The sequence below is a fragment of the Passer montanus genome, unplaced genomic scaffold (assembly GCF_014805655.1).
Source record: "Passer montanus isolate IOZ18808 unplaced genomic scaffold, ASM1480565v1 scaffold32, whole genome shotgun sequence".
NCBI classification, from domain to species: Eukaryota; Metazoa; Chordata; class Aves; order Passeriformes; family Passeridae; genus Passer; species Passer montanus.
In genome coordinates this window covers 5,676,162-5,701,643 of record NW_024367930.1, presented here as the reverse complement: position 1 = coordinate 5,701,643, position 25,482 = coordinate 5,676,162, and the positions used below count along the sequence as shown (strand labels likewise).

The 25,482-nt window shown below is 35.7% G+C and overlaps 1 protein-coding gene across 50 annotated transcripts in view; it reads left to right on the top strand.

Moving 5' to 3' along the window:
* Positions 1-25,482, top strand: part of CLASP2 (cytoplasmic linker associated protein 2) — a 147,117-nt gene that overhangs the window by 95,775 nt on the left and 25,860 nt on the right. For 6 of the 50 annotated variants that reach the window (XM_039715289.1, XM_039715291.1, XM_039715290.1 and 3 more), the window contains 13 exons: positions 2,732-2,749; positions 4,662-4,763; positions 4,900-4,926; positions 7,851-7,877; positions 9,827-9,997; positions 10,911-11,018; positions 14,673-14,735; positions 15,406-15,512; positions 18,896-18,919; positions 19,378-19,622; positions 20,178-20,241; positions 22,336-22,338; positions 25,277-25,440. In XM_039715289.1, coding sequence (XP_039571223.1) covers positions 2,732-2,749; positions 4,662-4,763; positions 4,900-4,926; positions 7,851-7,877; positions 9,827-9,997; positions 10,911-11,018; positions 14,673-14,735; positions 15,406-15,512; positions 18,896-18,919; positions 19,378-19,622; positions 20,178-20,241; positions 22,336-22,338; positions 25,277-25,440 — 1,123 coding nt within the window. The remainder of the gene's footprint in view (positions 1-2,731; positions 2,750-4,661; positions 4,764-4,899; positions 4,927-7,850; positions 7,878-9,826; positions 9,998-10,910; positions 11,019-14,672; positions 14,736-15,405; positions 15,513-18,895; positions 18,920-19,377; positions 19,623-20,177; positions 20,242-22,335; positions 22,339-25,276; positions 25,441-25,482) is intronic. The other 44 variants (XM_039715292.1, XM_039715261.1, XM_039715254.1 and 41 more) reach the window with 28 other exon arrangements.

The following is a 25,482-nucleotide window of genomic DNA, read 5'->3' as shown; positions in this document are numbered from 1 at the left end:
TCTGTTCATTAACAAATTACTATGCTGCTTCCATTGACTCCTGTGTAATCTTGATGTCTTATGTGTTACTGCTGTATCTGTCAATTTCGTGAATGTTTGGTCTGTATCAGCAACAGAAATCTTATCAGAAATCTGACATTACCCCTCTTTTTTAAAAGAAGCTCTGTTAATTACAGAGCAGTTCTGTAATTGTTACATGCTGATTTTAACTAGTTTAATACATGCTTTTGAAATTAATCTAGTTCCAGTTGATTCCACAGTTTTACATGTGAAGTCTTTTTTTTTTTGACTTAGCAGAACAGCAGTGGGAGAGTAGAACATGCTTGACCACTTAAATATGAAAAAAAGCAAAAACCAAAAACTCCTCTCAAAATCTAGGCTTGCCACATAATTTTAAGTGCCTGTAAATTCTGTAGTAAAGTGCAATTCTATTAAAGAATGATTTGTGAAGAAGACTTACCTGTTAAAATAACGTATCAAGTATTCCACCTAAGTTTTAGCACTTGCATTTTCTTAATTCACTCTGTTACAAACACATGGAGGGACTGCAAAGCAGTTGAGCATCAAGCTTCTCATAGCAATTGTCTGTTTCAGGTGTGTGCAAATAATGCTTCTCATATAATAAAGTGACAGTCCCAGCCTGCTGCTTGGTGATTGTAGTTCTAATTTATTGCTTGGGTGCACTTAACAAGCACTTAATAAGTTTGCTGCTTACTTAATATTTTGTGTGACGTATTTATTAACTGTTCATGTTTGGAAGAATTAGTAGCTTATTGGAAGCAAATGTATCTCATAGAAATGAAAAGAGTAAGAAAGTAGATCTCTACACCAGAATTCTGAATAATCTCAAAACACAGATGCTTCTTGAAAGAATTGGAGCTGGTTTTGAGCACTGAAAATGCCAAGACTGGTTTAGTAAAATGAGGAGCATTTGTACAGGGTAGTAGAGTTTATATTGCTTATTTCCACATTATGTTACCTTAGGCTACATATAGTAGGCTTTATTTATAACTGTTTGTTTAGAGCTGTTATTTATAGCAAATTGAGCTTTGGACATTGTCACCAGAAATAAAGGTTCTTAGTGCCATGTAGGCTTTTTCTTTTTTTCTGTCCAGAAGTCACAACTAACAATATGTTGCACATTTCTGTTTAAAACATCAAGGGAAGTGCTATACAATTGATCAGAGTTAACAGGTTGGGGTTTTGTTCTAGGAGCTATCTCTAGATATGACTGCAAGGTGGAATGAAAACAGCTCAGCTGTCCAGCTGTAGTTGTATGATACAGCTGTTCTGTTCTAACCACCACCAGGAGGAACTAATAATTTTTCCTTTGCCCACTACCCTTGTCCACATATTTTTGTCTCTTCTTTTGTTAGCACCTTGTGGTATTCCATTATTGATTACTGTAGGTGAACAAACTCCATAAAACTGATTTCATAAAAGTGACTAATACTCTGTTATTTAGCTTTTGGAGCTGCCAGTGAGCCTTGAGCCATCCAGACCAGGTGGTAGCACAAGGCTGAGAGGAATGAGAAACAGAACTACCCCTTTTAGGAGCTTTTAGGAGTCTGTTAGCCTGTCTTAGGTGTTGCATAGAACCTGCCTTCCAAGATCCATCCCTGCATGACTGTTGGATTTGGAGAGGTAGCTCAGGGTTTGGGGGGTTTGGTTTTTTGTTTGGTTTTGAGTTTTTGCAAACTGACAAATTTTATCTGGGGTACTTTGAGGCACTCCTCCATACATATTACTGTAACTGATTTTTGTGAAAAAGCATTGAAGTATGCACTGAACTAGTTTTTTAGAGGGAATTTTTTAAAATAGTTCTGTGAAGATATTGTAACATGAGAAAACTTTCCCAGCAAATCTGACTGAGTTCAGGCTAGCCAAAGATGCAAACAGATGTTTTCATCATTGTAGTTCTCTTGAAAGGCAAAAATGGTAGAGGGTGAAGATAAAAATGGAAGTACCCTTTGATTTTTCTTTTTTATGGGCATTTAACATTTTTATCATTACTAGTATGCATTTTATTCTGTAATAAGATCTGTTTTAGAGGAACTTAGAGGAAGGACTGCTGATGAGGCAGGGTCCCATCAGTTCCTAGGTACTGATGGGAGAAAGGCTTGTCTGACTCTCACATTATCAAAAATCAAGCCTTGTTAAGCTCAGCGTACTTGTTCAAGTATGATCTGATTTCAGCAAGCTCATATTCCTTCCATGTCTGTGAGCAAGACTCGATCTTGTGCATGTGTATCTTCAGAGTAATCACAGGCTTAGTTCAAAGAAATCCTCCTTGCTGGCAGTTCCTATCAAATTATCACTGTCCAGTGTGGGAAACACTGTCTCTGTGTTTTCCTCTGAGGTTATGTATAACAGTATGTTTCATATTTTCAGAAGAGCTTGCATTACTGTATTTTTAATGTCTGTTTTGATATATGTAATTTTTTGACTGATCTCATACATGTAATTTTCTTCTATTGAACTTTTTGTGGTTTGAAAGGCAGTGATGTGCATTTTGTTCTTGTAAATTGCTTGTATTATGGATATATTTTCTTGATTATTTTATTTTAGTTCAGTTATGGAGTTGCAAGAAAAAAGTAACTTTAGCTTGACTTGAAAAAGCTCTCTTGACTTGAAAAAATTAGTCAAGATTCCCAAGATTAATCTCAAAAAGAAATTTGAAAGACATAGTATTGTTTGGAATATCATGTATTTTATTATTTTTTCTGTTTAGGAACAGCTTCTGAAGATGGTAAGAAACTACTTCATTAGACTAGCTAATATTTTCAGCTTTGTATTTTCATTGATACAAATGAAGCTTTAAAAGTGGAACTGGTGTTTCTTGGGCTTTGTGGAGGTTCATAACAGATATGGGCTTATGGGCTAACAGCTTATGCATCTAATACTTGGTTGTTATGTACTATTTTTAAAATTCTTTTGCTTTTATTTTAATTCTCAATTACTCATCTGCAGTCTTAAGTACCATTGCTTAACATTTCTACTGTGAAAATACAGGGGCTTTATAATTTTGCGTTCATTTTTTTAAAGCAAATCTTGTCACAGAATATTTCATCAAATGTGTTCATGCTCTGGGAAGCAGGTGCTACTATTACTCCTCTCTGTGAGACTTGGAAACCAATTTTCTATATCTGTTATTAACATTTAAGCCTGCCATTAGTGAATGGATATAGAGACTCCAAATGAGTTAACAGTTCATTTAACTCACAGACACAAAACAGGTTTATTTTACATTGATAAAACTGAGGGTTCCAAGTGATACTTTAACATAGTATTGAAATAGTGGCACTCTGTATTCCTAGGATTTGGGTCAAATTCTGGATGTATTTACATGCCTTGCAGTCTCACAGCTCTCAACTGCCATTGCACAGGGATAACTAGTAGAGTTTGGACTAGTTAATCTAAGTTCTTGCTAAGCCTATTGTTTTAGTGAATAACCCCCTTTATCCTGAGTCTCTTCCTATAGACTGTCATCTATTCCCTCTACTTGGATGAATAATATTAACTTGGTTGATCTCCAAATTCTTCTGTGGAAAGCCTGAAGAGGCTAGAATTAAAAAACAGTCTGTGTACCTAATTCTTCTAGATCAAATATTGACTCAGCATGTCTAGAAAATATTTTAATTATGCTGTGTTTGAAAGTGTTGAGCTAGATCCACCCTGTACAGACTTTTTGGGGCTTGTTCTTGCAACTTAGAAGAATTGTGGGTAGCGTGACTTTGGTTTCAATTTCGTTTTTCTGTTGTTTGAGAGGTTGGCTTGGGAAATGTAGTATACAACACCACTATTTTCTTTTATGAATGATCTTTCAGATAGCTATCATTCAGACAATTGGGATCTTCCTTCTTTTGTAACTTCTTTTTATATGCTGAATGTGACAAGGAACATGGCTAGCAATGCGGAAAGGTTTGGCCAAACCCAAGAGAATTTGCCATTTGGCATTCTAGACAAATGTGAATCTCTTGTTTTATTTGTAGATACTTAATTTGATTTGTCTCTTGCTTGGCTTTTCGGTCTAGTAGGGAGAGTAGTATTTCTTGATATCATGTTGTCATGAGAAGTACTTGAATGTATTTAGTGTTTGCAAAATGCTCTAGAAAGTTTGGGAAGTCCTGTAGAAGTCTGTATGACTGGGGCCAGGAAAACAGTAGAATCTTCAGTAATAAAAAAGCTAGTGTTTAGATTTCTAAAAAGAGGAGTGAAGTTAGGAAGAAAGCTCAGAATCTGTAGTTTTATGACAGCAAAAGTAAAATTAGGAGCTCAAATAAGCATGAGAAGACTGTACCTGATACAGCAACATTAGTGTTTGCAGTGCATTATATTGAGTAATCTTCCCCTTTTTTAATGTAGTTGACATATATATGTTGGAAGGAAGAGCTAGCTAGCCAGTCCAGGGTGTTGAAGGTGTAATGTGCAAATTGTTTGCTGAAACATGTAGCATCAGAGGAGAAGTATCTTGCTTCCTCAGTATTCAATTCCTCAAGGTGTTCAGATTTCTACTATTTATCCCAAGCGAATTGTCACCAGTTGAGTTACATTGCGCTTCTTTTATATGCAGAAACTTTAGAAATATTAGTAAATACTACTGATGCTCTACTTCCTGCGTGACTGTGAAAAACTGATTTAATGCCATTTTTCTTTTCTAGGTCGTATACGATCAAAGCTCTCAACCCCTTCTGTTGGTATTGGAAATTCTAAAACCGATTCCAGAGGACGGAGTAGAACCAAAGTGGTGTCACAATCTCAACGTATGTATTTTCTGTTTATCAGTTATACCTGATTAAGAGGCCAAATGCTTAAGCATATATTCATTGACCAATGGCTACAGTCAAAGTTAATTTTTTTTTAAAAAGCTACATACTGAGTTGTTGTTCTGTGCCTTAGGTTCATCATCGCCAGACCAAAATGAAGGTATTTTTTTCAGTGTTTTGGGTCAGTGGTATTTGCATGCTTTTCTGATTCATGTTGTTTTTCTCTGGACAAAATACTGGGTTTGGTCTTAGTTTGCCAATTAAATTAGATAATGTTGCAGGAAGTGAAATCTTATCCTTAAATTCTGTCTTCAATTATAACTTCTCAACATTCTTTTCCCCCCTTTTCTGACTTCCCCAACATGAAAGGCCACTAAACATGGACTAGTAATGCAGAAGAATGGGTAGGCTGAATGGTGTCCTTATTGTTACCTGAGAGACCTAAATTTCCATTTTAAAAATAGTCTTCTTTTATCCAGAAATAGCTATTTTCTTTAGGCTAGGCACTGCTGTAGCTCTTAGGTATAAAATCCTTTTTTTTGTATTACAGCTCTTGCCTTTACTTAACTCTTCTTTGAAGGAAAAATACTAACCCCGCACGTTACAATCAGTTACCGAGCTTTTCTTGAGTCAAAGGGTTAAAACAAGCAAGTTAATGTGTGTCAGCTAATTCACAGTAATTTTCTGTGTGTGTTTAGTAACCAAAGCAGATCTAGCCACGCACGTGGTCATTAATTAAAAAGACCTGATTACCTCACACTCTTGGTACTGGCTGACCTACAGCAATTCCACACATCTGATGTCTCCAACAGACATTTTCTGACTAAGCTCTGTAGCATTTTCAGATTTTTATCTGTGTCTAATTAAGTCAAATGCAACAAAATTAAAGAAAAGAAGACAAATGCACAATAAAATTAACTTCCCACTTGTATAAATTGTTAGATTTAATGTTCTAAACCAGTAGGTTTTACCAGGTTTAAAGTTTTCAAAACAGATATTTTGCTATCACTGACCGTATCCACCTTCTTTAATAAAACCCTTTAATAATTTGTTTAATGGCAGAAGCATTTGTCTTCATAGCAATGACTGCATCTATTGTAAATAGAATGATTTTAGAAGTTAAGAAAGCAGGTAGTAGTTGGTTTTTTCCTGTTAGTGTACTTGCCTTTCAGTTTTGCATAATTTAATTTCCCAGCAGTTGGATCAAATCTGATCTAGTGTTTGCAGGTTTTCTGAAATAAAGCTTTCAAACAATGTGAACAGATAAATGTAACATACTAAAAATTCAGTTGAATTGCTACTAAAATTCTACTACTACTACTAAAATTCAGTAGAAGTAGTTCCCTTTAGGGCTTTGACAGTACTGTAGTCCCAGAAGTGTTTGTGAAATGAGAGCCTGAAAATGAGTCATTATTGGCTGGGACAAAAGTTCTGCAAAACTTGTTTTACAGATTGCTGCACTGTACCATAAGTAAAGAATATGTGAATAATTTTAGAGGGAGGGAAGGTAAAGTTCCCTTTAATCCCTTTTTCCTTTCTAATAAAGCTATAAGCAGTGTCTGTAACAATTTTTTCATTAGTATTAGGAAATTTTGGAATTAAGCTTTTTGAAAATACTTTTGTACTTTGAATAGATTGGTAAATTCATAAAATGTGAAGATGTTTGATAAATGTCTGGGGAAGGGGATGAATTTAAGTAGCAATATAATACTTTAGTGATGATCACTGTCATATAACATTAAATAACTGTATTTCCAGAGAAGCAAAATTAGGCCTTTCCAGTTTTTTACTAATAATGACAGGGTTAGTTTTTGGTTTTTTTTTTCATTTTTCCACATTTTTATGGCTAAAGAGATAAATTGAGATAACTAGATCTGACTACATGTGATGATGTGGGAAAATGAAATGCATGAATGCATCTTTACAGCCTTTTATTACTACTTCTGTTCAAAACCGATTGCTTCATATAGCTCATTATAACCTGTCAGTGGGGGAGAACAAGAATTCTGAGATGTTTTAAGGAAGATAAACAGGGCAAATACAAATGGACATGTGAAGGAGAATTCTCAGGCACTGTATGCCAGATGTTTGGGTGATGCTTCTTTATGTGACTGAAAATTTTCACAGCATTGTGTGAAGCGTGATGCTTAATGTTTCCATGCAGGGGATTGTTTTAGTTCCCCAGCTTATATAATGAGAGAATAGCTTCATACTAGATGTAAGCTTTTTTTTTTTTTAAACCACTCTAGCACAGATGCTTTTTTAATTTTTGGGTTACAGCTATCTTTTGTTCCAAAATCATTTTATGAAAGACTTGCAAATTTGAATGCTTTTACAAAAAACCATTTTTTTAGGGTTTTAAAAGCCCTTTACTCTTCTATTTTTAAATTAACATAAACTCATTATTTTATTCTTACCTATGGAAAAAAATGGTTACATTTTTTTCCTCTCCAGTTTGGTTGTTGGGTAATTCAACAGGGTCTGCTAAAATTGCATTACAGTCAACATTCAGAGAATTTCTGAATGGAAGCAAATTCTTCCTTTTGTACTCAAGATTACTTTTAAAGAGGAAAATAAAGAATTCTATGCAAGTCTTTTCAGTTATGCCATTGTGAATTTGGTTTTGTTGTTTTGGTCATCCACCGCACCTGCAGCTCAGTTCCTTTACTGTTGTGTCTCAAAAACAAAGTTTTGATCTTGTGTGTAATTTTGTTCAGCTGTTGAACTTCTTGAGCCTTTCTGGCAGTGTAATATTCTTTTCAATTAATATCCAGGCTACAGTTTCATGCTTAATTCAAATTTAATTCTTCAGTGTTGAGTTGTTGATTAGAAAGCTGAAGAATTGTAATTTGCTTGTGCGGCTTTGCTTCATCTGCTTTGTACATAGCATCTGAGTTTAATTCTTCAATTGTGGAAGCTACTTAATAGCACTGCTTTAGCATAACTCCCTTGTGGCTTTTTTTCCTGTGTGAAATGACTAAAGCTTTCTTATTTCCATTTGCCATTCATTTTTAATCTGCTCTGCTCCCTCCCTCTTCATGGATTATAAATCCCTACCCTAATCCTGCCTTTACACTTGTTCAGGATCACAGTCTGCTAACCCCATTGGTGGTAAGAGTCTACAGAATTCGTGTACACATCATTGTTTGATCACCTGTTTGACATACCTCATTTAAGGACCCTATTCAGCAGAAATTCTGGCTGGCTTTTTTCCATATGCTGCACGTAACTTAATGGGATGCAATCCTTATGTAGAAAGCAGGAGAGATAGGAAGGGTTTGTCATTTTGGAGTAGTGCCTTAGTAATCTTTCTTTCATCATTCAGCTCACTTAGATCCGCTGGTAGTGGTAATACTGCCAAGAGTATGCCAATGCTGTTATTTTCAGGCTATGTAGCTGCATTCAGTTAGTTTATGCTGCAGTGGTGCACTTTGCAGATCAGATTGTAGAAAGATTAAATAAAGTATTAGAACGAGTGGTTACATTTCTTCTGAATATTCTGAGAAGAGTAAGTTTTTTTAGATTTCTGACCTCTTGAAGAAAATGTACAAGTCTGCAGCACAGTCAATCCTTCAACAATATTTTTATTGTTTTAAAGAGATACAAAACAAGAAGTAAGCATAGTAATATCAGGTCTAAGTTGAAATACCCTGATATGAAGAAACTGTCAAAACCTTAATTTTTGCACATAACAGCAGTTTTACAGGTTTGCTTATTCTTCTGTTGCTATAGAAGTTGTGCTTGTTTTTTTCCAGGCTGCATAATACTTTATTTATTATTTCTGCTGAATAGGCCCATAGTTTGGAAAAAGGATTTTGCAAAATAATCATTTCGAGTTTGAATTCAAACAATGAATCTGAAAGTACATGCATGGTACATTGTTTAGATTTCTCTCTTCCACCCAGCATATGTTTTACTTTGTTTGGGATTTTGTTTCTATTCCCATATAGTCAAGCTTTAGTCAACTCGTATCTTTTTTTCAACGTGTCTCATAAGAAGTAACCCATGAAATTCACTTGTAAAGTTGCATGTTGTCTGTAAATCTGATAGCATCACTGTGGTCATACAGTTACCTGATTGCATTTTAAAGATTAATGAAGGGTTCAAATCTGTATGTAATTAGTCTTTGATTGAAAGACTTCTGCTTTGCTTTTTATTTGGTTGTATCTCTTGAATTGTACAGCTGGAAACAATATATTACTGTCAGCTGATGATATAAATTAGTTACAGCTAGGGAAGAATTAATTCTTTGTTAAGAATTAAGAACTTAAATGTTCTGTAACTGACATATCAAAATTAAAGAAAAGTGACCAGAAACTACTGTTTCTCGTAGTGATACTGTACCTGGAACATATGTAGTACTTTATACTATACAGTTTTAATTAACAGAAATTTAAGACACTTAAATATATGCTAGTCAATTTTTTAGCTTGTTTAAAACTAATTGGAGATTTTCTGTAATTTGTGGTGTAATCTCCACAGAAATGTACATGAGTACTCTGTCTTCTGTCATATTTTATTTAATGTCAGAATAGTCCTTGAAGACACCATGCGTTTAAAAGCAAGGGAGAAGATTTCAACTGTTAAGAAAATCGTATTAATTAATTCTAACCTTGGTTGCATTGGAAGAGCTGTGATAGTTATGAAATCCTAGTTTAAAATTTCTCCCTTTATCTTTCTAGCAGGTTTGTTTGTTTGCTCTTCTTTATTAGTAGAAAATGTGGTTAGTGAGACCACACAGCTTAAAAAATATGAACATGTTCATTTTAGGGACCATGGAACTCTTGACGAAGTCCAGAAATAATAATTGTGGTTTCTTGAGCTCATGTAGTGCAAAATACCATGTCAAGTGCTTCCTTGCATCGTTAATTTTAACTACCTTGTATGCAGTACTGTAAGAACTCGGACCAAGGCATTCTATTTCATGTTTTTATCTTGTAAGTTTTTCCGATCATTTCAGTCTGCCACCACCTTCCCACTAACTTCAGGTATTATTTTCTTTTTAACCATGATTGTTTGTCCACTGTGCTCTTGCTAATATTTTTTCATTATACCTTCAGCTGGGAGTAGATCCGGGTCTCCTGGAAGAGTTTTGACGACAACCACACTTTCCACTATGAACACAGGAGTTCAGAGGGTGTTGGTGAATCCTGCAGCTGCACAAAAACGGAGCAAAATCCCACGAAGTCAGGGATGCAGTAGAGAAGCTAGTCCTTCTAGGTTGTCAGTAGGTAAGAGTCACCAAATAACTCATGGTTTCATTATAGCCCTTCTTACTTTCAGTGCTGGATATCAACAGCTGATATTTAGTTATAGGTGGATGAAAAAGATAGACTACATCCTAGAAGGTGGCTGTTTTCTAAGACTAGTTTTTGATACGCAAGACAGTTTTAAACTGAAGCTGAAATTTGAGGTTTTTCTTGTCAGAATGTTGTAGTTGTTCTTTTCCTCACCTCCCTTTCTTCCTTCTTTTTTTTTTCACTTCATGACCAAAATATCCATATCCTTTCAATGAAAGTGTAATACCATTTTGAAAATACATTCTTCGTTACTTCATTTCTTCTGTGTATGTGTGCGCACATGTGTAAATGTTATGGTGCTAAAATTAAGGTTACATGTCTGCAGCCTCAGTACAATTTGATTACACTTTATTACAAACAACATTATTGAAAAACATCTGTTGATTTTAATGGTATTGATGCTGTTATTCTTTTGTATTTTTGATTTTTATCTTAGTTGCATCATTTTATTTTCCTTCTCTATAAAGCTCTGGAGTTTTCCATTGGTGCTACTGTTGACTACCTTGATGTTGAGCACAAATTCTGAATCATTACTCAGTGTTGCGTGTTTTTTATCCATCCTTTCTAAAGGGTCTTTCAACCATTCTGTAAAGCGTTAGTAAATTTCCCTTTTAAGCTGTGCAAAAAAAATAATTTTATTGAAATGACTACACTTAGACTAACCCAGCACAATCAAGAAAGTCTGTAAAAAAGGTTATGACTTGAAATGCTACATAATCATCAATGTCTTTTCTTAGAAATGCGTCTTTGATCTTACTGCGGAACAGAATTGCATTAAAACTGCAACTTTTCTTATGTCTTCTCCCTTTGTGCCGCTGTTTGTCTGCACCCTGAATCATACTAGCGCGAGGCAGCCGCATTCCTCGGCCTAGTGTGAGTCAGGGCTGCAGCAGGGAGGCCAGCCGTGAAAGTAGCAGGGACACGAGCCCTGTCCGCTCTTTCCCGCCCCTCGGTAAGTACTGGAGCCTTGTCGTGCATGGCTGTCCCTGCCCTTCCTTACGTGCGCCTAACGAATCCATGCCTCCTTCATTTAGCTTCTAGCTGGCCACTGTGTTCTCCCTTCCTTTGGCTCTCCCCCCACTTACCCCGATGGAGGATTGACCAGTGTGTGAATGGGCTGCACACAGGAAAAATACAGGCTTTGCTAGGCTTAGTCTGAAGTACCAAGTCTAGAAAGGTGTGTGATGCACGGTGTCTAGATGCCATTTTGAAAAGGCACTCCTGGTTTTGGATATTTTTCTGAAATTGCGTGTTTCTCTTTCTATTCCAGCACTCATTGCTCGGGTACTTGAGTGCAGAGGGTCAGCTGTTGCTCAAAATTTTCTACCTAGTCAATGAATTGTTTCGGTGTGTAAGGAGAAATACACTTAATTACATCCCCTTACCTTTATGGTCAGCGGCTTATTGGTCTGACACAAATGACAAGGTTTTGCAAGATTATCAGTCTGTTTCTGAGATGTCAGTGAGCTGTAAAGATGTTAGTTTGTAATTACCTTAACATGTTGATTAAGGATTTAGGGAAGGCTTTCATGTATCTTTGTCAAGGTTACTACAAAGTTAACAGTAAATTTTGCTTCAAGTGCTTGTACTTATTGGGTTTGTTGATTGAGTTTTTGTTTTGCTTGTTCGGTAATATTAAACTCTGTGCAATTGAATCTGAAACAGATCTCTTTTTGGTGTTACCTTTGTCTGAAATAGGCTTCAGTATGTATCCTTCCTACTTGCTTTGTTCAGCGCAGCTTACAGTTAAGGACTTCACAATACTAGCTGTTCAACATAGTCTGAAAATAGTAAATCTCTGGTTTGTATCTCAAATTGAGGCACCCTACTGTACTCCTAATTAGCACTGGACATATGTTGTGGTCTGTTAGGGCTTCCTGCCAGCCATGGTTTTATTGGGAGAGTACAGATTAATTGAATGAAAGCTGTTTCAGTAACTAATGCTAGTTTGCCCAGATGCTGTTTAATTGGGAAATGATACTAAAAGTAGATGTTACGCAGGATCCATTAGGAAACCTGTATTTTTTTTCTACAACATGGCTGGGAGATTGTGTTGAAGTGCATATGTACCTTCTGTTCTTTTAAAAACAAGGGTGTTTTGCAGAACTCTTGGTGCTTCTTTTGCTGCATTACAGCTTGATTTCAAGTACATGCGTGCAAGATCAGATTTGCATTTTGTAATTGGTCGAATGCTTGCTCTCTTAAGAAGTCTGTATTAGGCAATACCATGAGATGTGTTACTGGGATAGTTGCCACTGGAGGTTTTATTCTTATTCCTGTAGTTCAGTTTTATAATTTAGATATGAAAACAAGTACCTATACTAGTGAAATAGGTGGAATTGTCTGGTAGCACAGAGCATGCAAAGTAACATGTAGGAATCCAGCATTGGTTAAAAAAAAAAAAGAAGGAAATTATACTGGGAATGGAAATAAATGAAGATTTCTTTTAGTATGACTTTTTATTTGAATGATTTAAAATGTCATTCATTGTTTTGTTGGTACAAGTGAAAGATGAAATAAGGCAAATTCAGCTCTGTGTATCTAGAGGCAGTTTGACATGGGGATAAATAGGAGAGTGTAACTTGCATTGCCTCTGTCAACACAGAAATTTTTACTTACGAACACAAGTGAAATGAAATTGATTTTATCCCCTTTTAGGGTATAAAATTACCTAAATGCTACATAATTGCTTCACTGTATACATTGGTATGAAGTGTTTATCATCTCAGTATAATGTTATTAACTGGGAGATAAAAGCCATTAAGAATCAAGTGATTTGTAATTTACATAGAAGTGTCTACTTTTGTTAAATATAGTCAGTATTAAATAATAGACTAATATAATGTCCATATTTTGGCTAAGAAATCATCTAAGTGTGAGTCCATTTAAAGTCTTATTTTGATTCATACTTAAAAAAAATGCAACAGCAAAAGTAAATACTTGACAATTTCTGCAGTTTGAGGGTTACAAAGAATATTCTTGAAAATATATTTTGGAATGAGGTATGTTTCAGCCTATATGTAGTGCTTTTTTTCAGTGTCTTAAAAACTTGTCCAGCATATTTCAAATGTATGTAGGGGCAGGAGACGTTTCAAGTTTCTTGCCTAAAGTCTGAATTTTTAGTTGTGAGTTGAACCTGTAATTTTCAGCATTCATTGGTGGAAAGTAAGGGGAAGATTTATCCAATTAATGCTTGTATTTAAAGAGCTGTCAGCTATGATGTGACATCCTCAGTCCTGTCTCCTTTTCCATGCTGAGATGCACTTTCTAAAGAACCAAGCATTCCATGAAGTATTAATTCCAAACTGAAATGCCCTAGCCAAACGTCTTCATGTAGGATTAGTTAGAAATAAAGTACATCACTGTACCTTACGTGAGGAGTGGAGAACTTAATGTGGAAAGACACAGTGTTGTTTACAGGGCTTAGGATTGTTGTGGAAGTGCACTCAGGTTAAAAGGTCCTTCCCAACATGTTGTTTGGTCCATGGTTCACCTGTATGTGATTCAAAACAGACTCTTGAATGGTCTTTGTTAATCAGAGAAAAGGATGGTTAATTTGATTTGTCTGTTTGTGCTACTTTATATATCCAGAAGGAGTAAGATATGTGCATTTACAATTATTTATTAAATGGTAAGATTTTATCTGGGAGTTTTGCCTCTGTGGATGGACATTTCCATTCAAGTTTAAATTGTCATTTATGTGGCGATAAAATTCTAACTTAAGTGAACAGAAGAAAAAAGTTGAATTGTTTAAAAACACATTTAATTAAAGAACTGCTTGTTTTGAGAAAGAAAATACTAGTAATTTCTAGTGAGTCAGCTTCTTCAGAATCACTAAAGAAGCAGTTCTGTACAAGTGCCATAAGGAGTGGGGTACTCAGTTTTATTCAGAAATCCTTAAGGATCTTCAGTTTCCAGTTGCCATAACTTTAAAGAATCTTAATAAGCTGTAGTAACCAACATGTGTTTCAGCTTCACATTTTATTTATTTGAATAAAATAGTAAGTATGTGAATTATTAATCGCATTGCTTGGCTTATGTTAAACTTTTAATTATTATTGGCTAATATTGACTTCATTATATAGTGGTGATTTTTTACTGAGGTTGAGTTGTCTGCAACATAGGCAAGTATTCAAATGTGTACAAATTGTCAGCTGCCAACACAGCAGGTTCTGCAGGAGGCACTTTTTAATATGTGAGCTCTGACTGGAGCACAGAGAATTTAGTTAAGTCCACAATGCAAGACCAGTGTCAGTGAACTGATAAGTTTTTAGGTATTTCTGATGATTCTGTTTGTGTGTGAGTGTGTGCATGTGTGTCTGTGCACCTTTTCTTCTTGGAACTTAAACATACTTGCTTTTACCCTGCTCTTAATCTTGTAAATTAAAAAAAAAATTATGCATGAAATGTCCAATGTACATAAACCTATATAATCATATTTGGTATAATCAAAGAACTACTCTGAAGATTTTTGCTCCTGTTTAATACAGTTTCTTGTGCTTAAGCTGAATCTTTTTGACAAATATTCTCTTGTTCATCTGAGCAGCTATTGCAGCACTTTGATTCCATGGTCATAGATAGGGTTTATTTAATCCTGTTATTGCAGCTTCCAGACATCACTCCAGATCCACTGGTGCCCTCTACGCTCCTGATGCTTATGGGGCCACAGGTGAAGGATGAGTACCCTTTGCTGTCATCTGTGCGGTCATCCTGGATTTTTTTTTCCCCCACCCATTTGGTTATTCTCATAGTTCAGTTTTAGAAAGCATTATGTATATTAATTTGAGTTTTGTGGTTTTAATAATCCAGATAGATGTGTTTATGTTGCTAGATTTTGTCTCCACCCTCATCCTCCAATGTTAATCCTTTTTTTTCTTAACAACATTTTTTTACTTGCAGAAAATATTTTTTTAGTTTTCTGTTTTTTAGTATTTGTAGAGCATTCTTTATGCATGTAGTTTTCTAATCAACAGTCTCAGTAGCCTTCCTGTTGTATTTGCTTTATTTCTAAATGAAAACAAAAACCCAAAATGAAGAAGACATTAATTTTTAAAAAGCAAAACTTCTTTCAAATAAAACCATTGTTTTATAGGGGTTTTTCCATGTGATGTTGGAACAGAACGTTTGTAGGTGACTGGCTTTTTACTTGAATTCTTACTTTTGTCTGCACCACTAAAGACTTCAGAATGGAAATAGTTATTTTATCCACTACATAACTTATTAAATTGCTAAGCAAATGCTTTTCTTCTACTTGGGTTTTTATAAGTGAGTGTGATATTTACATCCCAGCTTTCTATTGTGATTGAATTCTTGGTATTTATTTTTTGTTGTTGTAACAGGTACTGGCTTTGGAATTAGTCAGTCGAGTAGATTATCGTCATCAGTCAGTGCTATGCGAGTTCTGAACACCGGCTCTGATGTGGAAGAGGCAGTAGCAGATGCTTTGGTAAGAATCACACACTTACCTTTTGTAGGTTACAGGCACTTCAGGTGTTTGCTTCCTGTACATTACCAAGCAGAAAACTTGTAATTTACTGTTTTATTGGCTTCCCAGGGCAGGTGGGGGGAAAGGAAAGAAACTGAATTGCTGGAGCTGCAAGTATTGGACTTTTCATTCCCTACAGAAAAAAAGTTTTAACTTTGGAGAAGCATGCTTTTTTTTCATGGCAGACAGGAAACAGTCTTGGACTGTTGTGTTGGAGTGGCCTAAGGAGCTACTTGAGCAGCCAGAACTAACCAGCAGTTTCTCACAATGGCCAGCAAAACTGCAGGATAGGTTAAAGGCTTGTTAGAGCTGGGAATGATGACAGCTAAAGCCCTCTGCTTACCAGAAGCCTGGATACCATTTAAAGTTTTTCTGTCTGACAGCAGGTGAAATTGATGCTGAAGAGAGAAAATGATGGCTGGGCAGCCAAGCCCTACACAGCCACTTTCTCTCTCCCCCACCACTGGTGTCAGAGAGACAATCAGGAGGGTAAAATCCAGAAAACCTGTGGCTTGAGATAAAGACAGTTTAATATGGAAAGCAAAACCCATGCACCCAGGCAGAGCCAAACAAGAAATTGATTTAGTGCTTCCCATGGGCAGGCAGGTGTTCAGCCGTCTCCAGCAGAGCAGGGCCCCACCACACACAGCAGTGACTTGGAAAGACAAACACCATCCCTCCAAACATCCGACTCTTTCTCGTTCTTCCCCCCACTTTATATACTGAGCATGATGTCACATGGTCTGGAATGTTCCTTTGGTCAGTTTGGGTAACCTGTCCTGGCTGTGTCTCCTCCCACTCTCCCATTCACCCCCAGCCTCCTGGGCAGCATGGCAGTAGGAAAAGCAGAAAAGATCTCAGCTCTGTGTGAGCCCTGCTCAGCAATAACAAAACCTCTCTATATTAGGAACCCAGTGTTCAGCACAAATCCAAAACACAGCCCCATACGAGCCATTGTGACAAAAATTAACTCCAGCCAAAACCAGCACAGCAGGTAGCATCTCAAAAGTTTAGTTTTTATTCTCCTTTGTTTGCAAAATGTTACACTAAGTTAGAACTGGTTATTCTCTTTTTTAAGCTGTACTGTTCTTTAAAAAGGTGGGTGTGGCTCCTCTGCCTTCCTGCCCATGTAAGGCAAACTGAACACATTATGTGTTTTGCTATTCTGATATTTACATCAGCAAGCTGAAATCCTCAGTTAACTTAAAATAATGATGCTATGAGTCAGGTACATTTTTATCAATTATTGTATGCTATTTGCATCTCATTAGATACTTTTAAGTATCTGTTTTCTGGTTGCCAGAATGCTTTAAAGAAATGGTTATTTCTCTGGTTTAAGAAAAACTGTTATTTTGAAAGTTAGTAAAAAACTACAAATTAGACTCTAAATTGCAGTCAGATACAACTCAATAGAGAGAAACAAAATTTCAAAATCTGAAGAACTCTTGTCATATTCTTAGTATGATTATTTATTGATTTCTTGGTTAATACTTCTTTCTTGATGTACTAGTTTCAAATTTGTGTGCCTTCACTGGCATAGAGATCAGAATATCTGTGACATCTTGCATAAGAGGTCATGGTGAAGTTGAGTGCATTTTCCCCTGTCTGTTATTACAAACTTGCTAAAAGTTTTCAGCATTAATGGTGAATGCTGGTTTGTAAACTGGCAGTCAGTCTGGATTTTGAAATGCGGAATGATAGAAAAACAGTCCATGGAACATGGAAATTTTCTGGCTGTAGCTGGAAGGCCTGTGATATGGTCCTCTCCACACAGGTGCATCACAAAGAGTATCTTCAGTACTTTTAGCAGCCTCCTAGTTTTCAAATTTGCTGGGAAAATAATGTAGTAAGAATATAAGTTGAGGAGAAAGTCGTGTTTCCAATGACTGCTCTTGAGGCTTGAATATGTCCTGCTTTGTTGAAGGAATAAAGCTTCTTCAGAGAAACTAGTTTGCATTACCTGGATCCAAAATACCATGATGCTGCTGGATATCTTAGAGGAAAATTGGTTTGTGTATTTTAACTGGAGTCTGATATTACTCTAGAAGGATCAAGAACAGCATCATTTTATTATTGTAGTACTTGCATGCCTGGTTCCTTGCCATGCTCTAAATGCTACAGGTAGTCCTGTACAAATGGCTCCAAGTAGATGGAAATCTGGTAATAAACACCTTTATTCTTTTATCATAGACTGAAGATTCACACTCATAGTGGTATTTTTACAAGGTAGACTGTAGAGTCCTGACATATGTAATAAGTATCCTATAAATACAAAAATATTCCAGATTTTGTTACTCTTTTTTATTTTATGAAAAATACTTGGCCAGTTTTAGTGGTGATGAAGCCAGAGAGGTGTCAGTCTCCTGCCTAAATCTGTTTTGAATATTGCTATATAAAATGCAGCAATAATGGAAATCTTTGCATATTTTTGTCTTTTGACATTTTACCATCCTTGACATTTCAGATTCATTTACTGAAATTTTTTTTTTTCTTATGATATCTCTTTTCCAAAACACTTAACATCTCTGTCATTTTTCCCTTCAGTTATTCTGTTATACATGTATGTATGCTCATTCTGTTGACAGTGAGACTGCTTGTTACCTGTTGTATTGATTAGTTTGTGATTAGTATTAGGATATCCTTTAAGTGTTTCCATGTTTAAAAATGAGATCCTGGTGCAAAAGGCAGTGGTAATTAAAGGGAAAACAATCACTTATACTACTGCTTCTTTGAGTATGTAATGAAACTGAGTTTTTAAATGCTGACTTCAGCTCCAAAGTTTGAATGGCAACAGCCGTTTTGCAGAGGTGTGTGGGTTTTTTCCATTTTAGAAGAAACAGCTTTTTTTTCCCCCCCCTCTGACCTTTGGTATGTTGTGTTTTGTTTTGTTGGCTTGTTTTTTGTTTTAGATTTGGAATTTTGCGTTATGTAATCAGTTTTTTTGTAGAACATGGACTGTAATTGTCACGATGACAAAATGTAGATATTAAACAAATAGTTCAAATCAAGGTTTTGTACTTAAAGTTAATTGTAAAATTACAGCTGACTGCACGTGTTAAGTTAACATGTTCATGCTCAAATATCACTGCATAAGACACAAAGATTTTGACAGAGGAGTCTTTGTGACCAATCTGCCCATGATATGTAATATTTTACTGGAAACGGAAGCTTAGCAAACTACTTCTTGACAATATGTGATATGCTAATCAGACACAGAGAGCTCAGAAAATTTACAGTAAGACTGTGTGTTGTCCAGTGGCAGGAAGTTTATTACTCACAGTGCTGCTATGCCTTACCTTCCTGTTCTCAATTTCTGTTTCTTTTCAATAATTTACTGCTAACAGCTCTTAGGAGACATACGGACTAAGGTATAGAAACTATTTTTCTTCTTTAATAGTATAAATATTTTGCTATTAACGTGTTTGATACAAAATGAGTTAAAATGTCAAAATTTGTGTAGACCTCTAATTCTTAAATTCTGTAATGGATATAAAGCTATGAAGTGAAATAACTAACTTGCAACAGTATTTTGTCATGCTGTTACACAATTTCATGGGTTCTTGAAAGAAGACCTAAAGTTAAATGTTTCATCAAACGTATATCTTCTCTGCATCTGATTTGGGTTTATGTTTGGAATACTATGTAAGCCATACTTCAAAATATTTTCATTAACTTGGTTTGACCTGCTGAATGGTTGAAGCCATTTGTCACTGCAGGGAGTAGGGTTCACACCGGTTATTGAAATTGTCGGTCTTTCGACCCATTGTGGGTGTGTTGTGTTACCCTTGGAGAATCAGTGCTGATCTGGGGTGTCTCTGTACAATAGAAGAAGCCCGTGCGAAGAAGATATGAATCATACGGGATGTACTCAGATGATGATGCCAACAGTGATGCATCAAGTGCCTGTTCAGAAAGGTCCTACAGCTCCAGGAACGGGAGCATACCAACCTACATGAGGCAGACAGAAGACGTGGCTGAAGTCCTGAACCGCTGTGCCAGCACCAACTGGTCAGAGAGGAAAGAAGGCCTTCTAGGCCTGCAGAACTTACTAAAGAACCAGAGAACTCTAAGGTAGGACTGCATCTTAATAGAGAAGCATCTTGTTTCAGTGTTGGTGGGGGAGGCAGGGGGAGAGGGAAGACAGGGTGTGTCTTTGAGGGTAAGATGGGGCAAGGGACAAGGAAGCTTTTCTCAGTTCTAGCTACTAGTGTATACTTAAATACTCGTGGATGTAGGGAATTCAAAATTGAGAATTCTCACCATAAAGAAGGTTCATAAGATGCTTTCATCTACTATCAATAGAAGGCCTTTTTTATTATTACTATAATTTTGGGGGTATTTATTCAGAAGAAATTGTTTACTACTTGTTTCTAAGAACACCTTTTTCAGTATCTGCGGTTACAAAAGTATGGTGTAATATATGAGACAGTTTAAAAGAGACATTTATAGGTTTGAAGTCTCATTTTAGATGAAAGCTATTACATTTTTATCCATGTCTCAAACAAAACTTAATTTACTAGATTATTTGATTCAGTATTTACTCTTGATTTCACTGATTTGCTGTGCATTAGTGTTCTAGCAGAACTAGCAGGGCAGTTGACTAATGTATTGTTGTCATTTTGACAGTCGTGTTGAGTTGAAACGATTGTGTGAGATCTTCACAAGAATGTTTGCTGATCCTCACAGTAAGGTATGTGTAGGTGTTTCTTATTTTCAGTAAATTTCTGAAAACATAAATTTAAAAAAAGGCAGTTATGGTAAATTATGTCAGTGATATTTGCATACATAAAATATCACAAGCAGAAGTAGTTAATGGTATCAGATTTCAATTAATTGAATTTGGAGTTTTGAACAAGATAATTCTCCCCCCTTTTTCTGCAGTATCATGGAAATAAAGTGAAGGTTAATGTCATATAAAATGCATTGAAGTAGTTCAGCAGTTTGTGCTCAAAATCTTTGTTTTTAAGTTGTTGTTTACAGAGACCACTTCAACAAAAGTATAGATTTTCTCTCAGTGAGAAGAAAAGACTCTGCAGAAATTTAAGTTACAAATAAAGTTGTCTGACTAAATCATACATAATCAGATAAACTATGCCAAATGTGTGCTTATTTATTTTCTAGGACGTTGCGTATTATCATAGCTTATGGTGTCTTCCATGAATTTTGTAGATAGGGCTGGCAGTTGAGACTGGTGAATAATTTTTACATAATTTTTTAAATACTTTATAAAGAGACTATACTTTGGTATAAAAGAAACTGTCGTGTTTTGTTCAGTTTTACTTAGGTAATGACTCATATGGATGATATAACAAGGAAAATAATGGTTCTGTTTCCTAAGACAATTAAAATCTTTTTAAGTGAGTTATGTTGCATGATAGTATTTTTACGGTTTTTGTGGAAGGTGGGTTACAAGTACAGCTTGATTAAAGTTTCTCATAGCAGAAGGAATGCAGGTAAGGAAGGAGCCTAATAAATGTAATAAAGTAAAAAGAAATACCTAACTCTATTTAATTATAGGCTTGTTCAGAAGAAGTGGTATCTTTTATGTTGAGTATAATGTGTCCCACTTTGTGTCGGTGTTTCAGAATTGATAAAATTATAAAGATTCATTAATAATAGGGTATTATTTCAGAAGTATTGACTTTTCCCAGAAGACTCCTGAAAAACTAGTTTGATTATGCAATACATTTTACGTATTTTTAAGTCTTCCTTATTTGCTGCAATGGAAAATTAGAATGATGAGAGGTCTTGACAGGTTAACTTTAGTGTTCACCTGTCCTTTTTATTTTTCCTGTTGGAGAAAGTGACATCTGCTGTCTCTGACACCATGTATTTTGGAAACAACTTGCACTGCTGACAGCACTGTGGTATTAAAGTTATTCACATACTGCAGAAATCCAGAAAAAGACTAAACCAAGCAGTTAAAAAAAAAAAAAAACAGTACGTAAAAAGTCAAAGCAGAGGAAAGAATATCAAATATTGAAATATTGCTGGAATATTTACTTTTTAAATAAAGTAATTACCAAATTGATAATAGCAGCTTGGTTTAATTGTGCTTGTTCTGTGGTAATTAGTATTGCAGCAATGCATATGTCAGAGCTAGAAAGCATTTTACCTTTTAAATAACCCCTTAAAAATGTTATATTGACTTGTTCTAGTTGATTCTTCTGTTTACTGGCCATTGTCATATGAAATAATGTAGCTTCAAGAAAATTTGGCCTGTTTGTAACCTGTGGTACAGCTGTTTCAGTCACTGAAACCTTGTCTGCTTTTTGGTGTTGCAAAAGTATTAATAGTGTATCGGGAGAACCATTTGAGTAATAACCCTTTAAGAGTTCATGAGCTGTGATTTTTTTTTTTTTAATCACACACATACACCTACATAAATCTCATCTTAGACTCAAGTGTCTGTAGGAATTATTCTGTTGTCACTTCTGTGGAATTTTTTTAGGTTTACTTTAACATGATATCTGGATGGAGGGAATTATGTAGAATAAGAGAATAATAATATTTGGAGGAGAAAATGGGAGAATGATTTAAAGGACATGCCAAGTGCTTATTTTAAAATTACATTGGGTATCCCAATAAAATTACTTAAATTTGTCATAAAAGTTTTGAAGTACCTTTTTTGTTTTATTTTGATTTATATTCCATACAGGAACTTCGTATTGATGGCCACTAATTTGTGTGTTTTTATCTTTTTCCCTTTTTTGTTGTTTTGTTTTGTTCTGTTCTGTTTTTGTTTCGTTTTGCATGCTGTCCCCTGTGTTGGAACTCTCTTTAGAGAGTAAGTTGGTTCAATATTTGTTGGAAGCCTAACCTTACTTGCATGAATGTGCAATTAACCCCTTTTCTCTATTTTTCTTCCCCAAAGAGTTCATGCAGTGTCAAGCCTTTTGCAATCATAAAATGCTATAAACAATTAGTAAAATGTGTGGTAAAGTTTCGAGATGTGCTTTATCTACTAATTAACTGACTTTGTTTGGTTATGCATTCCTGCTTTATATTGTGGTGGTTGGCACATCTGAAATAATTCACTTCAGAGGTAGATCACTTATAATTATTTCCATGTCTGTTTATTTTTTTCCACTGTCAAATTATTATGAACTTCAACTTTAGATGGTTGATTTCAGAATTTTAGTTTGTATCATAAAAACAGAAACTGCCATTTTTGCAGTATCCACATACATTCTTCAGTATATAGGTGCTTGAGTTCCATTTTCCATTCCAAATTCATCCTTTACCTTAAATGCTCTTTCAGCCTTCTTAAATTCTTCATGCTGAGACAAAATGATATGTTTAGTATTTTTTGTAAATGCAACAAAATTACGTGACTTATTTTTCTCTAGACATTCTCTGTGGTAAATCTAAAATGAAACAAAGCTTGAAAACAAAGCTGAGTCCTCAATTATATGTATTTTTAGCAGCTAAAACATCAGCACAGGATCTTCAGAGTACTTTTGCCACAGTGAATCATAATTCACTTTATAATGATTTCAGTTTAAGCCACTTTACATGTTTGAAGTATCATAAGAAGTTCATATTACTCCATCAAGTCAGAGCTTGTAACCAGTTTGTTTGGCCTGCCATGTTTTAATGGAAAAGCCATGTGTGTCAGTGTCTGCAAACTCAAACAGGTGCAGGTTTAAATTCTGCTGTGCTGTGTAGTTCAATTTGAAGGATTTTGTGAGACAGCTCCCCCCCCCATACACACAGTGTAGTCTTTGTAGCACCAGAATTTGTTTGTTTGTTTGCCTAAGTATATTTTTGCTTACTTTAGGGCTGTGAAAGCCAAAGACTTCATATTACAATACTGAAAATACATACTGGTGTGGTTTTGCCTCTGTCTTATAACTGTGGCTACTGCTTGGGAATCCACAAAATTATGTTATAGTTTCAGTTTAGCCTGAGACAGAAGATGTTTCCAGTCCTGCACGTAACAGTCTTGTCCCACTACTGGCAGGGTAATTTTGAAACCTCAGACTTGAATATACATCTACACAGACAGCACAAAAGTTGGCAATATTTTTTCCCAATTTTTAATGTCATTTGTCCCAAAAGGGAAATTAATTAAAGTAGCTATTCCTGATGGGCTTTATATTGAGTAGGGATTTGTATTGTTTTGTTTCTGACACAGATATTCAGTATTTAGGATATTTATTAAAAAATTTCCCCAAGTCTCCAGTAGATCCTGAAAGAGTCATAAAATACCTGGTTGAAAGGGAACCTTGAGGATGATCTGGTCCAAACTTTCCCGATAAAATGAACTTCAATTTATTTTTTATTTCTAGTTTAAATTTGGAGGCACTTCTTTAAGAGATACTTGTATGGATTTTTTCCACTTTATGGTGTGAATTTGCTTTCCCTGGCTTGATGATCAACATGAAAAGCGATGGAATTCTGTTAGCGAAGAAGGCATGCAGCAGCCTATGCCAGCTCCTCCTTACTTGCATCAATGCTGTGGAACAAAGTCTTCTTCCATGGCCTAGTGTGTGCAGCTGTTTGAGGTGTGATCACAGTTTGGGGTTTTCCACTCTCACAGAAGCAGCAGAGCTTGGCCTAATGACAAGGCAAGGTCAGCTGCAGGAGGATATGGGGTTCCAGCCCTTGCTCTGCACCAGCCACTTCTACCCTTGCACCCATGTCATAAATACTCAGGAGGCAATGTCTGCCCAATCCTCTTTGCACCACAGCAATACTTCTGTACCCAGCTCTGTGCTAGAGTATGTATTGTGAAGCATCCTTTTTCAGCTCAAACACCCATTTTTCTTGTCAGAGAAACAGGAGACTCATGGGCCACACAAGTGTAGAGTCTGTATATCCTGATTTCATTCTTAGGTCTGGAAAAAATTTAAAACAAGTCAGATATATTAAAAGAGCTCTTTAAACAAAGTTACCTATTTGTTACATCGGCCTTGACTCCTTCCCTCCAAAAAACGTTGTCCTTCCTGGTGTGAGTCCAATAAAAAAATACATGGTTTTGGTTCCTTTGGTTTTGTTGCTTTGTTGGTTTTTTTCCTACCTAATGCAGTCTTTTCAACATTATTTGTTGAAAAGAAGAAAATGGATATTATGTTTTCAAAGAAATTAAAGTATTTCTGTGTTTTAAACACCTGCCAATCTGAAATCTCTTGTGGCTTTTTTTCCCTACTGTGGTGAATAATTTTGTGTTGGGATACCTGCAATAGTAGAAGAAGCTTATTCTGTTCTACAAGAGTTTTCTGTAAAGGAATTGGCCAGCTGTCATGATTTTGCACTATTTAATCATGCAGATATTTAAAATTAATATTTTGTTAAAGAATTCTAGCAGCTTTTTTGGTTTTAAAGAGAAAGTGTTTTTGTAGTCTTTGAGAAATATGACAACTCAATGATAGAGCTTGAGAGGGTAAAAAATTAAGTTTTACTGGAAAAATTGAGGTTGCGCCAGCCATCACAGTAAGCATTCCTTTTCTTGACGAAACTGCATGGAGTACCTAATTGTCAAACTTCTACAGAAGTCAGCTAACATTTCCAATGTACTCTTATATCACAATCCAATGAAAAGGCAAGGCAGATTTCGTTCTTTTCCTTTCTTTCTTTCTTTTATTCCCGCTTGGCTGCAAAACACTGCCTTTCTCTGCCTCTGATTCCCTTACTGCTTTCTTCGTTTGTAAGTTTGGCATATGTCAGTGTCATTTCCTCTTTTGCCCCATCCTACCCTCTTTCCATCTTCTTCTGCCTTTTAGGTGTTCAGTATGTTTTTGGAGACACTGGTCGACTTCATCCAGGTCCATAAAGAAGATCTGCAGGACTGGCTGTTTGTACTGCTGACACAGCTGTTGAAAAAAATGGGTGCTGATTTGCTTGGGTCTGTACAAGCAAAAGTTCAGAAGGCACTTGATGTCACAAGGTAATGTGACATCATTAAGCATGCAGATGCTCAGTTTTAAAC